The 16,108-nt window shown below is 37.6% G+C and overlaps 1 protein-coding gene across 1 annotated transcript in view; it reads left to right on the plus strand.

Annotated features, from left to right (window-relative positions):
• Positions 1–105: 105 nt before the first annotated feature.
• Positions 106–16,108, plus strand: part of camkmt (calmodulin-lysine N-methyltransferase) — a 112,885-nt gene continuing 96,882 nt past the window's right edge. The window contains exons 1-3 of the mRNA XM_023327872.1: positions 106–443; positions 1,797–1,975; positions 2,352–2,416. Coding sequence (XP_023183640.1) covers positions 285–443; positions 1,797–1,975; positions 2,352–2,416 — 403 coding nt within the window. The 5' untranslated portion in view covers positions 106–284. The remainder of the gene's footprint in view (positions 444–1,796; positions 1,976–2,351; positions 2,417–16,108) is intronic.

The raw sequence follows: 16,108 nt of genomic DNA on the forward strand, positions 1-16,108 counted from the left end.
AAAAAAACAGACTAAAACAATCGAGCTTGCTCACGCGCTGCAAGCAGTTTCAATTGAAAATCGAGTGCGATGTTTTCTGCTATTGATTAGTCTGCCTGAAATGACAAATGTGTACGGAAGCAGCATGTTCCAGGTGGTATGAGTCCAGACGTGTGAGCTTTTGTAGATTTTGTAGTTTTAAAATAAGCCATACTTTTCTAAATACCGTCCGACAGCTTTAACGTTGATAACTGTGACAGCTCTATAGCCCGGAACTTGTTTACATATATATCCGAGTGGTTAAGATGGAGAAAGGCTCCACAGGCTCTACAGAAAAGACCCAGTCGGCTTTTCCTTGTAAGGATAAGAGTGACGAGGACTCTCGCGGCCCAAATTCCTACAACTCCAGGGAAGCAACCTGTGGTGCTACTGCAGGTCGAGCGAGATGGACTCTGCTGAGACAGGTACAAGAACAAATTTGAATTTAAATAGAAACAAAAGCACATTTTCAACTGCACATACTGTGCTTTTACAATCCCTACAGAAAGCATGGGTTTGGATTCGTTTGTGCTGAAGTGAATTGGTTGTCTATAGATGAGTATCGAAAAAATAAAAGCTCATAAATTAGATTAACGACCTTCCTCCACTCCGCTTTTATGTGCTCTTACAACTGACGTCAGATTCAGTAAACATTTTTTTATATATGTTGTCACAACATACTGTAGTGTATTAAATTTGGGTTTTGCATAATTTCGAGTAGAAGGAAAATTATGCAAAAATGTAAAAAAAAAAATTCAAACATTGTGGCATACCTTTTCAATTAATTCCTCTATGTCAAGGATTTATTGAGCCACCATGAATATGTCTTTTGGTCAAACATACCTATCCACCTATAAAATTACATCTTTAGGCATGATTTTTCATGTGTTGTCCATTAGTGCTAAGTTCACTGAGCCCATGCTCTGAATTTCTGCAACAGATTCTGAGTGGAATTCAGATGTGGACTTTGACTGAGCCTCTCCTAACACATCAGTACGCTTTAATTTAACCATTGCAGAGCTGGTCAGTCACCTAAACTAAATGAATCAAACTTTGGTTCCCCGTTCAAAATATTTAAAGAAGTTGATTTGGCCTCATTTATCGGCAACTTATGACACTCAAATTTAAACCACTTATATGTGAGATCTGCCCAAAGGTACATTATAAATGTTATTATGGATAAAGTAATGCTTATTGTTTAAAATGCTGAATTTATAAGACAAAAATTACCTACAACTCCGATTTTATTCAAGCAGATGGAAAACATTCATGAACCCTGTCTGTTGTAACCTAAAAATGAGTCTAAACTGACTCATTTTTACTGAGTTATTTGTTATCAGTGATAATGTTATTTGTCAGTGATAATGTTATTTGTCAGTGATAATGTCAATTGACAAAGTTGACATTATCACAAAATTGATAATGTCAACTTTGTGAATATCAACTTAATAGCTTTTTACAGCTAATAAGTTTCACTGAAGTGCAGCAGAGCAACAACAATACAATCAGTGATAGTAGTTTAAAAAACACACATGACATTAGTAAAACAATTAGTTTCAATGTAAATAATGTAGAAAAAGGAAATAGTTAAGATGTTAAGCTATATTTGATTCAAAAGCCAAAGAGTGGGTGCATGGAATATTAGAAGATCATTTAGACATGGCAGGTCCTATAAATAGGTTGAGGCAAGAATAATTAAGAAGCCATAGTAAAGAAAAACAAACAAAAATGTATTTTCATGTGCAAACTGAAGGTGATCAGCTGTATTTCTCTTACAGGTGTTGTGTCAGAAGCAGACAGACAGTCCTGAGGTCAAACAGGTGTCTGTTCGTAGGTTTGCCTCCTTTGACCTTTTCAGAAGGAAAAAACGCTCCGCACAAGAACACTGTGATACCTCAGATGACCAGTGGGTGGAGTACAGAAGTGTCTACTATCCTGAATACGGTGCCTTCCTCAGGTGAACACACCATTTTAAGATTTCACAAAAAACATCAACGTTACCATAATCAGTAACAAACACTTCCCTGGTGTGTTGGTCTTATGTTTAAGACTAAGAGCATTGCTTTGCTGTTTCTACAATTTAGAATATGTTATTAGGTGTAGCCAACCAAACTTTATAGTACTAAGGTGAGTTCTGTACTTGTTTCAAAAGTAACCCAAAGTTGTTTGGTTTATCATAAAATATCCCAAATATTATCTGAAATACATGAGACAAAAACTTAAAAACAAGATATTTGTAAGGGAATTGTTTTTTTCACAGAGATGTACTTGTATGAAAAAAATACAGAGTACTGTGCAGACTATTTCATGTTTATCTATGTTTGGATTTCTAGGGATAACCTGGGACCTCTCAAAGTTAATGAAGTGCTCAATAGTTTTGACAACACTGGCAATGTCTGTAAGTAGATTTTTTTGCAACCCTATTAAGCCACTGTATTTGTTCTCTATGCACAAAATGCACAAAAAAATCCCACTTTGCGCATTTGTGCAGAGCAGAAATGCACAAAAATATGTTACCCTCTATGCTTTTTGCTTTTATCACTATTAATGAATGCCTGCTGATAATTCCGACTGAATCATGTGCTGGTCATAGTATCAGTACTTATTTATTCTAAATGTGTTATTGTCAACTTGTTTAAAAGAAAGTACACCCAATTCCACATGCTTTAGATGAAAAACGAAACTTAAGACTAAATAGGGAAAAACATGTGATACTCTTACCAAACCTCAAAAACTTTAAATACAACATCAAACTCTTACCTCAAAGGAAGTGCTGTCTCTTCTATTTTTTCTGGCTCTAGTGGCCTTTATTTGATAGATATTTGATATTTTAAAGTCACTGGAACCCGGCAGGGTGAGCTGAAGAGAAAACATCATAAGGACCTTGAATTGAGGATAATCTAGAAAGATTATGCAAACAGGAATGGACAAAAATCCTTCATTCACTGTGTTCAAACCAGCAAATTGTCGTAGGAAGATAATAAAATCAGTTTGATTTCAGAGAATAATTTTTTTAACATGGATTTTTTTTTTCCACCACTAACTTAATCTTCTTAAATTATAGGTGAGATCTTTCTTAACTTGTAATCTGTTTTAAGATGTACTTATTTTAAAACTCTTTACAAAGCTTTCCAATGGTTTCAGTGCATTTGTTCGTATCAGATTGCCATTTAATTTTTTTGTCATCACTCTACTGATCAATCTTTTTATTATTTGATCTATTTTTATTGTATTTCCTAGTGTTTTGTTTGGCGTTACCAGGGATGTAGCCTGTCCTAGCTGTCAGAACTCTTGGGTAATTGACACATTTTCTTTCTCAAAAAATCTTGGTATTTAAGAGTAAAAAGCAAAAGGTAATTTTTTTTTTATTGTGTTCCACCTTAGTGCCCTTTATCCCATTCATCGTCCTTTATATTGCTTTCTGCTGTTAACATATGCAAAGTAATACTTACTAAAAACGACTTTCTCAGTTTCAAACAAAACATCTTGATGACTGCACCCCCTCCCATTCACATTCCTGTTTCTCATTTTACAATCTCTCCCCATCGCTACCCTCATTTTTCCCTCCATCCCTCTCAGCTGGAGTCATGCTTGGCCAGATGGGTAACAGAGTTCCTGACTTGGCCAATGGATTAGCACAGCCGGAGATGAGAGCATAGAGGAAGGGAGAGGAGAATAGGGGGAGAAGGTGGGTGGGCATGCCATAGGTGGAACTTGTGTCTATGTGTGTTTATGTGTGTGGGCGTGTGTAAGAAGTGTGAAGCCTTTAGCAGAGGGACCTTGCTCCTCAAACAATGGGGCAGCCATCTCCCTCCTGTTCTCCATCTCATGTTTGGGACTAGTAATGCGTGAGATCAATTAGGGTTGGTTGAGAGGAGGCTCTGAAAGGCCCAGAGGTGACCCTGTCGGAGCTCTGGGGTATATTTTTGGGGGTGGGGGTTGGAGAGAAGCCCTTCAAAATTTAAAAGCGCACACACTGACTTACATTTGTCCTATCATGGATATACAAGAAGGCACACCACCTGCAATAATCTGCTACTTCCATGCTAATAAGCCCACCTTCACGTCACCCGACCTTATACTCTCTACACCTTTCCTGCTGTCTTGATAATCCCTCTACCCCTGAGGTGTGGACAAGCCCAAATCCTTGGGGTCCTTGTCCTCCTGAATAGCAGGCTAAAAAGCCTGGCCGGATTAACCCACCGTATCCAAAATGTGTGGATTCAGCTTAAAAGTGCTACCCCCCTCTCAGCGTGACACCCTCCGCCCCCACAACCTCTTTCCAGCTATTGTGTTTGTTATACAAGTGTGCACGTACGTGAACAATATGTTGTTTCTTGAAAGTAAGGATAAGCCGGAGTCAATGGTTTCAACACCAGACCAGAGGAGGAGTGGGCGAGGCAGCTCAATTAGGATTTTAGGAAATGGGGAATTGATCTCGAGGTCGGCATCATACTCCTGAGCAAATCCAAATGACAAGCTTGTGTGAGCATCCGCAGTTGTAATAAAAAAGAAAACAACAACTTTGTTTTGGTTTGACAAAGGTAATGCGCTTTCTGAAAATAGTTTGAGTAAATGAAACCTTGTAGTAAATATTGTCTGTAATTGTTTTTTCTAACAAACTAAGTCATAATTTAATACTTACTAAATCTTAGACTATTTGTAGGAGTAGCATAGTTGTGTGTCACAGTCAGGTCATCTGTGTTTACGCACATATAGAACCCCCACCCTCTGTCCAACTTACACACAGTTTGTTCGGCTGCAGTTACACTTGTAGCTCATTATGTCTTGCTAATAAATGACTAAACCTCTGTCAGACTAGACATCAGCACTTTCAACTATTTGAACTCTGAACTCCTGACCCTCTCGGTCTCTTTAGCTGATGGTGGAGTCTTGTAATCGCTAGTCTGCTTTGTACAAGCGCCATTTGGGTTTTTTCGGGAGATGCTTGTTCCCTGCCAAGGGTCAGGATTTAAGGATACAATACAGGGCCCCTTGAGGGTGGAGTGACTAAGAATGCATGGCAGAATGTGTGCATGTGTGATTGAGAGGGCTTAGAGCTTGTTGACGTTGCTAGGGGTTTTTGATTAGGGGGTTTTATAGGCCGTAAGGTTATTTGTCAGGTTTGTGTTTCACTTTAAGGTAGGTCTTGTTCCCATTAGGGATGTGGCGATATAAAAGTTTTGTGTCCTGATTAATGTGTACAGATTCATCATGGTAATCATACAGTAGCAGTGGTATCATCATCATATACAGAATACTCTTCTATGACCCATACATACTTTGTCTGCAATTTGTCCCCTGTGCATGTGTGGGTTCTCACCAGGTGTACACCAGGTTCTCCCCCCCATAACCCAGCTAGCAAGCGAAAGTTCAGATGAACATTGCCTCAAAGTCAAATGTTCAGTGTCCAAGAATGGATGTTGACCAAACGTTGATCAAACATTTACTTGTTGTAAAAAACAAAATAGGTTTTTCAGTGATTATATTTAATCATTTATTTTGTCTTTTAAACCCTTATGACTGTTATTATTTTTCATCAAATCTTTATATTGTATTTCTGACATTCTCTGTACGTTCTCTCAACATCTGTTGGACGCTGTAGGTAGTACTTTCCATTTTAATGTTGACCTCACTCTTCCAGGTTGCGCACAACAATAGGGACAACTACTGGACATACATATTTAATTGGAAATACAGACATGTATTTCCAATGAAATGTATTTCATTTCTGTATTTCATGAGATACAGAAATGTCATTAAATTGCTCTATGTAGTTTCTAACATACAGAAATGTTAGAAATTTTAAAATGCTAATACTGTTAAAATGTTAGCTTTGCAAACCAGTGACCACTTCATACATGGTTCCCAATGATGAATCCGTAAGAAGACATACATTTTTCTTTCTTGTTGGATGAAGGATTGCATATAAATCAGTACTTTTGATTGAAGTTCAGGGTAATATAAGGTTGGCGGCTGCCTCGATTAGAAACATCTGCTGGAAGTGAACGCACCCAAATGTCCTGTGAAGTGATGAAAGCCTGGCTGTGTGTGTGTATGTGTGTGTGCAATCAGGAGCCCAGCATCCTAATGAAGCCTAATAGAGCCTTCTTCACTACAGCTGTCATCGTGCGAATGGCTACCAGCCTTTCAGCCTCTCAGTCATCCCTATTATCTCCCACCGACTTCACCTATCACTCCCGCTGGTAAATACTATAAGCTCTGACTGCTTGAGTGTTGTGAGGCAGCGTGGTGGGGAGCTGATCATTTTCTGTGTGTATCTCATGTTTGTGGAGGTATGGGGACTGTTTCTGTCAGGTGGATGTATTTATAAAGAAGTGGAAACAGTAACATCAATGTTAAATCAATTCCCTGTGTTCATTTTTGTTATAATTCTAGGCAGGGATGTGCATGTGTAGTTTTCTTTTTTTCAAAGCTGTTTATGACTGTTTACTATATGCGATAGTTGTCTTTTTACTGAATATGTGTGTGTGTTTATATGCACATTTAAAGTCTGTGTGGATGTGTGTGTGTGTGTGTCTGTTGTAATAGGTGCCCCCCGTGGCCTTCCCTTGTGCCAGGCCTTTAGCGCAGCCCTGTTTGCATAATTATGCTAATTCATTTTGCCATAGTGCTAATTAGACCTTGTTAGACAATAGCGCTAGACTGGAAGCTGGCAGGCACGCACACACATATGCAGCCACAAGCTCACTCTGACTGTTGTGTCAATGACAAGATTTGCGGTCCCCCTCTGCGCTGTTTATAACATGCTTTCTATAGAAATCACTCTCCATTGGTGCCTTCTGGACTGAGCTCAGGTGTCTCTTACCATTTTGATTTAAACTAGTGGAGAGAAATCAATGTGACAATATCACACATGCTTTTTGAAACTACTCCCAATTGTCTATTCCAGAACCTGTGGTTCTCTCTTTTTTCCCCCCCATCAGAGCTGATTATTTAATGTTTCTTTCTCACCAAGTCAGTATATTTTTCAAAGCTCTGCTTGTTTTGTCACACCACAATGAAATATAACTATAATTTTCATCTCAGTCTGCCTTACTTTACTAACAATACAAATGTGAGTCATTCAGAAAACTTAACACTATTCCTCCTCAATACCAAATGACTTAATTTTTCAATATTTGGCTCGTCAAGCAATCTAGTATTCAGTAAGGAACTAAGTGAGAATATTACAGAAGGGATCTAACAATACATTTAGCTCAGGAAATGATGAAATATATTAGATACACAAGTAGAAGATAACAGTGTTCATAAGAAAAACACATCTGTAACAAGTATTTCTCTAATAAAATATCAAGTTAAAGGATTTTTAATCGGTGTAAATTGATTTAGTCTGAGTCTGACTTCTCTCGGGGAAGCGGTTTGGATGCAGCACCACATGTAGGTTGGTCGTATTGCCAAAAATAGTAGTAGAATTGCCCTTTTACTGTTTCCTCAAAGAGAATAAAGTGTCACATATCATAAAGAAATATGTCATTAAGGTTCACGTAGTCTACATGTTTTAGATTTTTACCACTGGATTTATGAAAGGCAGTCCAGTATTCTTAAAAAAGCAAACAAACAGCAGTCATAGTTATTTAATTAGTGCCAATCAAAAGCTAGACATTAGGCTCTGGCGTTTGTGGAGTGTGTACATGCCAATATAACCATTTTGTTTCACCAATAAAATAAAATAAAGATGTGGTAATAAATCTTCTGTTCAGTTTATAAAAATGTAGTTCAAGTTTAACAGGTATTTAAAATGTTGAACTGCAGATGATCCATAGCAGTCTGAGCAGGTTACAACAAAACAAAACACTGAACTCGCCCTTTACGTCTTTTCACAAATGATAATATTGCAGTCTAGCTAACTGCGATATGTGATAATATTTTCTTACGGAGTTCATGAAATGTTGTGTGTTATGTATTTTATCGTCATCATCATAAACATTAATGAGCCTCTTTATAAAGCGCTTTATCACCTGTCACGGCTGGAACAATGTGCTGAACATCAGAGATTGACAGGATAAGAAAAAACATAAAATAAGTCGACAAAGCTAAACACACATCCGTCCATCCAGCCGTCCGTCTGTCAATTAATTAATTCATTAATCATCTGCAACAGGCGAGAGGCGGGTTAATCCCTGGACAGGTCGCTGGTTGATTGCAGGGCAGCTTACCATACAATGTTGTAATTGAGGGGATATGTAGTGGTTTTAAACTTTTAGACTGTTTAAAACCTTAAAAACAAGCGGAAGGACTTTGAAGCAAACTTTAAAATGCAAAAAATATTTGTTAGTCTTTTTTTAACCAGATATCCAAAATCCAAAATTCATCCAAAATTTCAGCAAAATTTTTGTTTATTCATTGCAATTTTAATGTATGGAATAAATAATGTAATGAATAAACCAGTAATCATATTTCCCACTAAAAGGCAACAAAAGGTTGATCTATTGGAAGTTCTAAAATATTCAAAATATACTAAGAAACATTTAAAAAAGGTTTCCCCTTGTAATATAGGGAGACAGTCATTGTCTTCTCTTACTGTTCAGCTTTCTTGGTGTGTTTAAAATTTTGTTAAACTACAGGTCTGCAGATGGATATAAAGTGATCAGTAAATGTTCAATTTCAACATGTTGTGGGTAATTTGACATGGGAAACATTTTCTTGTCTTGTTAAATAATAAAAAAAAACAATAAGAAATTGTTTGCACAACATTTTGGATAAACCAAGTAGCTTTAACAAAGCAGAGATAAATGCCATTCTTAATATTTGCCTTTGTATGTTCTGTTGTACAGTTTGGTAGAAATGACAGATTAAAAATTCTCCAACTAATACTCAAGAACATTTTTAGCCATTGCCACAGTAATTGTTTCTAGGTCTATAATTTTGCCACTAAACATAAAAGACTGTCAAGCAGTAAGTGGATGTGTTTTTTTAACTGTAACGTGTGTGTGTGTGTGTGTGTGTGTGTGTGTCACTTTGTGGCGTTGTAGTGGGGGTTGACAATATTGCAGGCAAGACTTGAATGGCTCCAGGGCACATTGAAGTAGTCGCTGGTTGACTTAATTGAAAGTAATTGATTTTTGCTTCTCTAGCTTTGTCTTCTCTATCCATGAGAAAGTAAGACTTGCCTCAAGTACTGCTGGCTGTTAGAAGCTTCTTGACACCCGAGAAGTAAACAGTTGCCACACTCAGCCTGCATCAGAGCACAACTTGATGATAATCTGCAGACGCAGACCTAGATGTAAATGCACGCGCGGCCACATGTACGCTGATGTTCCCTGCGGTTAACTGTTATTATGACTCTGGGCACAAAAGGGTTGGAAGGTGGGCTGCTGGGTGTAGCTTTTGCTTAAGGAGTCCTTTTCCTTTAATAGTGGCCAGTTGATTATCTAAATTTGAGCCAGACTAAGGGTTGTGTGTGTGTGTGTGTGTGTGTTCAGGCGGGTGCGCTGTTGTGCACTATTACCAGTAAGCGGTGAGGATTAAGTTCAGGAAATGAGTGGAGCGTTAAAGGGTGCTTCCCTTCCCAGTGCTTTTGCATTGTCACCGCAGCTAATACTCAGCTAATTACAAGGGCATACTTTAGCAGCAAGCTCAGCTATAACTCTTATCTCAATGCACTACATTCTTCCCTTTTCTTAGGTTACCCCCTTCACCTCAGATTTTTTTCTGGGAGAAGTGAAAGAAAACAAGAGAGTAATAACAGGTCACCCCTACTCTAAAAGCACCACCTCCCTCTGGACGGATATAATTATTGGATTTTTCTCCATTTAAGACGCCCAATTCTTATATACCCCTCCTAGCAATGTCTCAGATGGTGCCTAATCTCAGCTAGGCGGGACAGACCAGCCATGCAACACAAGCACAAAGAAACAGTTTATGCAGCCTACAGCACTGAACTTTGGAACAATCTAGAAAGTAGCCTGTGAATGTCATTCTGTTTGTTCTGTTAGGGTTGAATTATGAAACTAATTTATTTACACATCAATTGATACATTAAGACTTGAAAAATCTTAATTATGTCCAGAGTTTTCCCTTCTGGGTCTGTATTTACATTTAATGAGGTCCTAAATTTGTAGGTCTTATAATTTTTTGCTTCTCCTTTTGGTTCCATGATTTCATGTTTCTGCATTTTTTACTTTAAGCAAACAAATTCAAAATGTTTACAAGGAGTCATTTTGAGCTCCTCACCCTATCTCTCTAAGATGCCCATCTGGATTACATTCAAAATCTATGTGAAGGCGCATCGAGGGCCCGTTGCGTCGTGTTTGAAGCTTTTGACGCGTCCGACAAATGGACTGACAACAGAAAAAAAACGACTGGAGCGTGTCTGACGCGTTTTCTTGGAAAAACCTAATATTAGATGTCAAAACTAAACAATGTATTTTCTCTCTTGTTAATATTGGCAGTTAGAATGTTTAGTCTTGATTGATGATTTTTAACCTGCTCCTAGTGTAAAATCTTTCAGCCTCTCTGAGTAATCTCCTGCAGTCATAATGATTACCACTTTCAGTGTTACTGCTCTATAATGCAAGAGGTTAGTGTACAGTTGCTCTGTGCTGCATATATGCTCAAAATCCTGCTTCATAAATCGTATTGATTCATACACTCAGGACACTGCAGAACGTCCTCAGACTAGATGAGTCTTCACTTAATATTAGATGTTTTTATATTTCGTTGGACCAGTTTGCATAATAGGAATGTGAAGTTAGATTTCTGCTTTTGTATATAATAAATCTATACACAAACTTGAGTATGTGGAGTGTGCTGCCATTAGAGGGTGATTAGCGTATGGTGGCTAATTTGGCTCTCCTCCCACTCGTACCCATCAAGTGCACCTCAAGCCACAAGTGTGCTTGTGTCTGCATGTGCAAATCTATTTGTGAAGGTCCCTAATGATGTTTAAACACAAATAGACGATTAATGTGATTAGTGTGTTGGTTGGAAGAAGCAGCACTATGTTAAATGGTTACATGGCCACATGGGAACAGGGTTTGGTTTCTTTCCAAACACATAACTCCTACTTTATCTTCGCATCACTGCATTTTCTGGAGATAAAAATTCTCACTTCAAAAACTAAACAAACAAACAACTACAAAAAAAAACAACAACAAAAAAACACAGCTTTTTGAAATATTTCTTTTTTAAGTTAATTTTATTTAACACTTATTTTTTTCAGGAATCTAAAAGAAAGAGTCTTTGGACATTCACACAGCTGCTTAGATACCCGTCTGATTTGGCAACTTCCGCTTTTGTGTCCATATCTTCAATAAGAAGAGATTTTTTTGATGGCAAGAGCAAGACATGCATTTAGATTTTTCTCACATTTAGTCAATAGCAAATTTCAGTGTTACTTTTTTAGAATGTGTTACAATGAAAGCATGTTTGTGTACTGGAATGGCCTAGTCAAAGTTAAAATCTAACTCAAATCTATAATTTGTGGCAAGGCTTGAAAGCTTCTGCACACAAACATTCTTCATTTAGTCTGAGCTTAAGGGATTTTGCTAAGAAGAATGGCTAATATTTCAGTCTCTTGATTTTCCATCTTTGTGTGAGACATAGTAAAAATGACCTGTGATTTACACCACATATTTCTTATTTTTGCTATAAAACAATCTAAACTATATATTATTTTCGTTCCCAGTTATGCACTCCTTTGTGTTGATCAATCACATTAAGGGCCCAACAATATATTCACTCTTGTACTTTTTGCCGGGCTCTGTACAGTAAAAATTTAACACATATTTATACATTGTAGTAACGATGTGCAGGCAATGGAAAATCTCAGAAAAACATTGAAGTGCTTGTGAATCATTAGTTCTTTAGCAGATTTTTGTCAAAACGCCTTCTAGTGAAGTGGAGCAGCTGCTTGTTAGCCTTCAGCCTGTCAACACGTCTTTTCCGGAAAGACTAATGTGTTTGCTATTTAGCTAAAGCACCATTAACTTGCTTAGTGACTCGCTGTACGGCGTTAATGCACAAACTGTTGAACACTACTTCTTCACTCTGTCAGTTTCTCCCTGACTGGGGGCTCTAAATAGCCCCACAGGGGCCTTTAACTGTCAGCAGGCTGTGCTAATGTTAGGTGTCGGCTGTAATTGGTGTGCTGCATGCTAATGTTAGCAAGTGCAGGCCTCAGAGGAGAAAGTTAACTAATTTTCAAGTGCCCCCCTGAGAAACTGGCCTAACTGCTAACTGCTGTAGCGTCTCTCTGGGGCTCCAAGCTGAAGAGACTGAAGTTGTTTGAGCAAGCTGCCTTATAACACTAGACTATTTATTATTATGGGAAAGAGGCATGAATGCACCCAAAACCTGAAACATTCAACCTGGGTGTTTGTATATCTCATCTCTAAAAAGTGCATACTGAAGTAAACTGATGATCTGTTTTCAGTTTCCATCTTATTTCAGATTTTCAAAGCAACTCTTCTGACTTTTGGTTCTTTCTTGCTTTGTATCAGCACACACAGCCATTGGCACACACATTTCTTTCTTACTGTGTCTCTATCTGTCCACAGCAGGCCATGGCGCCACATGCCTTTGTGCCTGTCCACTGAAGCTGAAATAGACTCTCTTTCTCTGTTGCTCACATGTATAATGAACACAGAGAGGAATATAAGAGTCATTCGACTTTTTGTGAAAAATTTTATTGTTAGGGAATATAAGGAATAATAAGCGACAACACCTTCTATTACCACTGAAGAGTTTAAAAGATAACTGGTAAAGAAGGTTGCCAGCGTTTTGCTAATAACTTTAATTTTTTCTATGTTCTAATGCCATAGCAATCATACAAATAAGTCATTGCCTCTTTTCTCAGATAATTATTCTACTGTAAAAAGTGATAAATCAGTGTAATGACCTGTTCTGCTCTCATTTACTGTTGTAAATTACATGCTGTGCTTTGGAAAGTTTGACTAAATCTTTAAGTATTTCACAAACTTCAGTGTAAAATGTTTTATTTGGATTGCATGTGATAGATTCTCACAAAGTGGTGCGTAATTGTCAAGGGTAATTGTGGAGAACTTGCACAAAACTTGAGAACAAGTTCCAAGTTCACCTTTCAGCTGGACAACAACACTATAGTTTATAGGTAGGTTGTCCAAAGTGCAGTGCATGGATCTTTTGTTGTCCTATTCAAAAATTCAACAGAGGCATTCATTTGGTTAGGCAGCTGATGTAGATAGTTTGAAAAACAATGTGCAAGTTTCACTTATGTGAAGTTTCGCCCCCCTAAAAGAAGCCATTATAAGATCTACTTCATTGAAACATGTATTAATCTTTTCTCAGCCATATGTTTTTCTCTTAATTTTGATTGTACAAAGACCTACTATGGCAGAGTATTAGAGCCATGCTAAGAAAGTAAAATAAATAAAATTTAAGAATAAAGTAGAAGTGTGATGTGAATAAAGTCAGAACATTTTGACTTTAATCTGGTAACATGAGTAGGCAAGGATAATCAACCCAACAAATTTTGTGTCTCAGATTTGCAGTCATTTGCAGATCCCCTTTTCACATTAATTACACCAATTTTCTTGTTTCATGTAAATATTTGAGCAAGTAAGAATGAAAGCTAATTAGTTTTTGCTATTTCGATTAAAAACATTTTCAACTTGACATTATTTGGCCCCCATGTCCTAGAGAATAGATAGCTTAAAAATGTTAATGTTCACAGACACTTTCCATCCAATCTGAATGAGCTTGACCGTGCTGAGTTTCATTTGTAGAATTTAAAGAACGATTTGAACCATATGCTTTCATTTCACCGCTTTACAACACTACATAAATTCCAGGTAAATAAAGTCAAGTTTGTAGTTGTGATATAAAAAAACGTGAACAAGTTCAATGTTTTTGTGATAATTTAATCAGTTGTGATAAGTTGATTCCTTCTGAATCAGCAAAGCAATGCTGGAACAAGTTTCAGAAAAAGCAAAAAAAAAATGCATCTCTTAGGCTGCAATCGTAAACACACCTGACCATCGGTGTAATTGTGTAAAAGATGTGCTTAGTCCAGCACAGCGGAGTATCAGCTGACAGGTTTTAATTTACTTGTACAGCTGGTAACATCCTCCCTCGTTGCTCTCTGCTAGCCGCGCTGTTCTTCTTCCCTCCCTCTCGGCTTACCTCTTGCTCTCTCCACCCACCAGTGATTGCACAATCTTTCATCACAATCACAACAGCCCAGATCCTGTACCAGTGTGTGACCGCCAGCAATCAACACACGAACACACGTGTCCTCGAGGAGGAATACAGTTGAAGCTTTTATGCCGCTTTCCCAAGTGGCTGTTTTTCGAGCGCAGCCACAATGGAGGCCCTAATGTGGATTTGTTTAAAGAGCTGGTTAATTGGAGTAGGATGCTCTAATTGCACCTCTTTCGTGGTGTGTGTTTGTGCTTGTTTAGATGTGTGCATGTCACCTGGCCTTTGTTTGGACTCTGTGTGGGAAAACATTTGCTCAGCTATAGCTGCACTAGACAAACACTATAAGCTACATAACAAACACATAAGAGGTATGAAGTGCCTAATCTGGGAGCGGGAGCGGATGAATAAATAGTACACTTTGTAATGAGTACAAATTACATGTGCTCAAACTCCAACTTCTGTTTGTAGCGATGCTTCTGTATGTTCTGTCTCCTTCTGCCGGCGCTGTCCCCCAGCTGGGGGTGCTCTAAGTCTTTCTATAACACTGCTGGCGCTACGTGTCTTTGTGTGCGTGGTCCCATCAATTTCCAAGCATCCGAGTTATCATAGCCGTGTCCTGCTCTTCCTTTTCAAAGTGGGACACTGAACCCAGAGAAATGCTATGGATATTGTACCAGCACTTGTCAGAATAGAGATGACAATATATCTGCTTTTTTTTAAGGGGCAGAGGTCAGCTTTAGAGATCCGATCCAAACAAGATGGCTCAGAACAACATAAAAGTCTAATTAACACGCGTGGAAGTGTCCTGGTTCCTGCATATTATCTGCATTTGAGATATATTTAATTCATTTTCAATATAGTTGATTATGTAGCCAGTCCAGAAGCTTAATGTTGACATTCATCATCTATCCCAGTGGTGTTCAAGCTTCAGCCATATAGCTGTTAATTTAAGAATAACTTGAACATTTCTGCGTCCTCCATTTTCATTATTATATCCATTTTGCAGCAGCGCCAATAACATTCAGCATGATGCTACCAGCACTATGCTTGGTAGTAGGTACAATGTTCCTAAGTTTCAATACTTTAATGTGACTCATGCAGGCATACTTTGTCATCATGACTAAATTAGGGTCTAGCCTGACCATCATTTCTTTTTTTTCGAGAAGGCATTTGACTCTGACTCGGCTGGCTCTGAGGTATCCGCCTTGTAGCTGAAGATTTTTTCTTGTCTGATGCCAACTCTGTTCTCAAGACATTTCCACTTTTCCACTTAACGAAAGGCATGAAGTGGCTGCAAACTCATCCATACTTTAAGTGTTAATGTTTAAAAGCCAGGTTTGTACTAGAAAATCAGTAATGATAAATAAATGGGACCATTTCTGACTAGAAAAGTTTTCAAATATTCAGAAAAAATAATGACCAATCCTGATTCTCATTACAAAAAGTACGTAAAGTTTGCTAAATGACAGCTGATCAAATGTCAGTATGGGTTATCTATAAGTTTTTCCAATGTATAGTTTGACAGTGATGCATTAAATTAAAACTTGTTTAAATTTTTTAAAACTCGTTTGTAGGTGTAAAGTTTTCCATAAAAGAAAAGAAAAATATAAAATATGTATGTAAACATCTGACTGAAGCTATAAAACGAAACTATCCAAAGACTTCTCCTAAAATAGTGGTTTAATTAAAATTTAGTCATAATGGGACCTGAATGTTAGAACAAAAATTTGTTTGAAAGTAAATACATTTTAGTAGTTGTCAATTTCTGTAACATAAAGTGCAAATAGCATATAGGGTGAAATAATAGTCAGCTTTTAAGTAACAGTTTTTTTCTTTTCTGACTTATCCCATGTTTTTAAAATCAGTTTTTGTTTCTTGACCACTTTTTTTTTAAAACTTTGAGTCATTTTGTTTTTCTTATATTTTACCATCTGTGACTCTGTGTGTC

The sequence above is a fragment of the Xiphophorus maculatus genome, chromosome 22, assembly GCF_002775205.1.
Source record: "Xiphophorus maculatus strain JP 163 A chromosome 22, X_maculatus-5.0-male, whole genome shotgun sequence".
Classification (NCBI taxonomy): domain Eukaryota; kingdom Metazoa; phylum Chordata; class Actinopteri; order Cyprinodontiformes; family Poeciliidae; genus Xiphophorus; species Xiphophorus maculatus.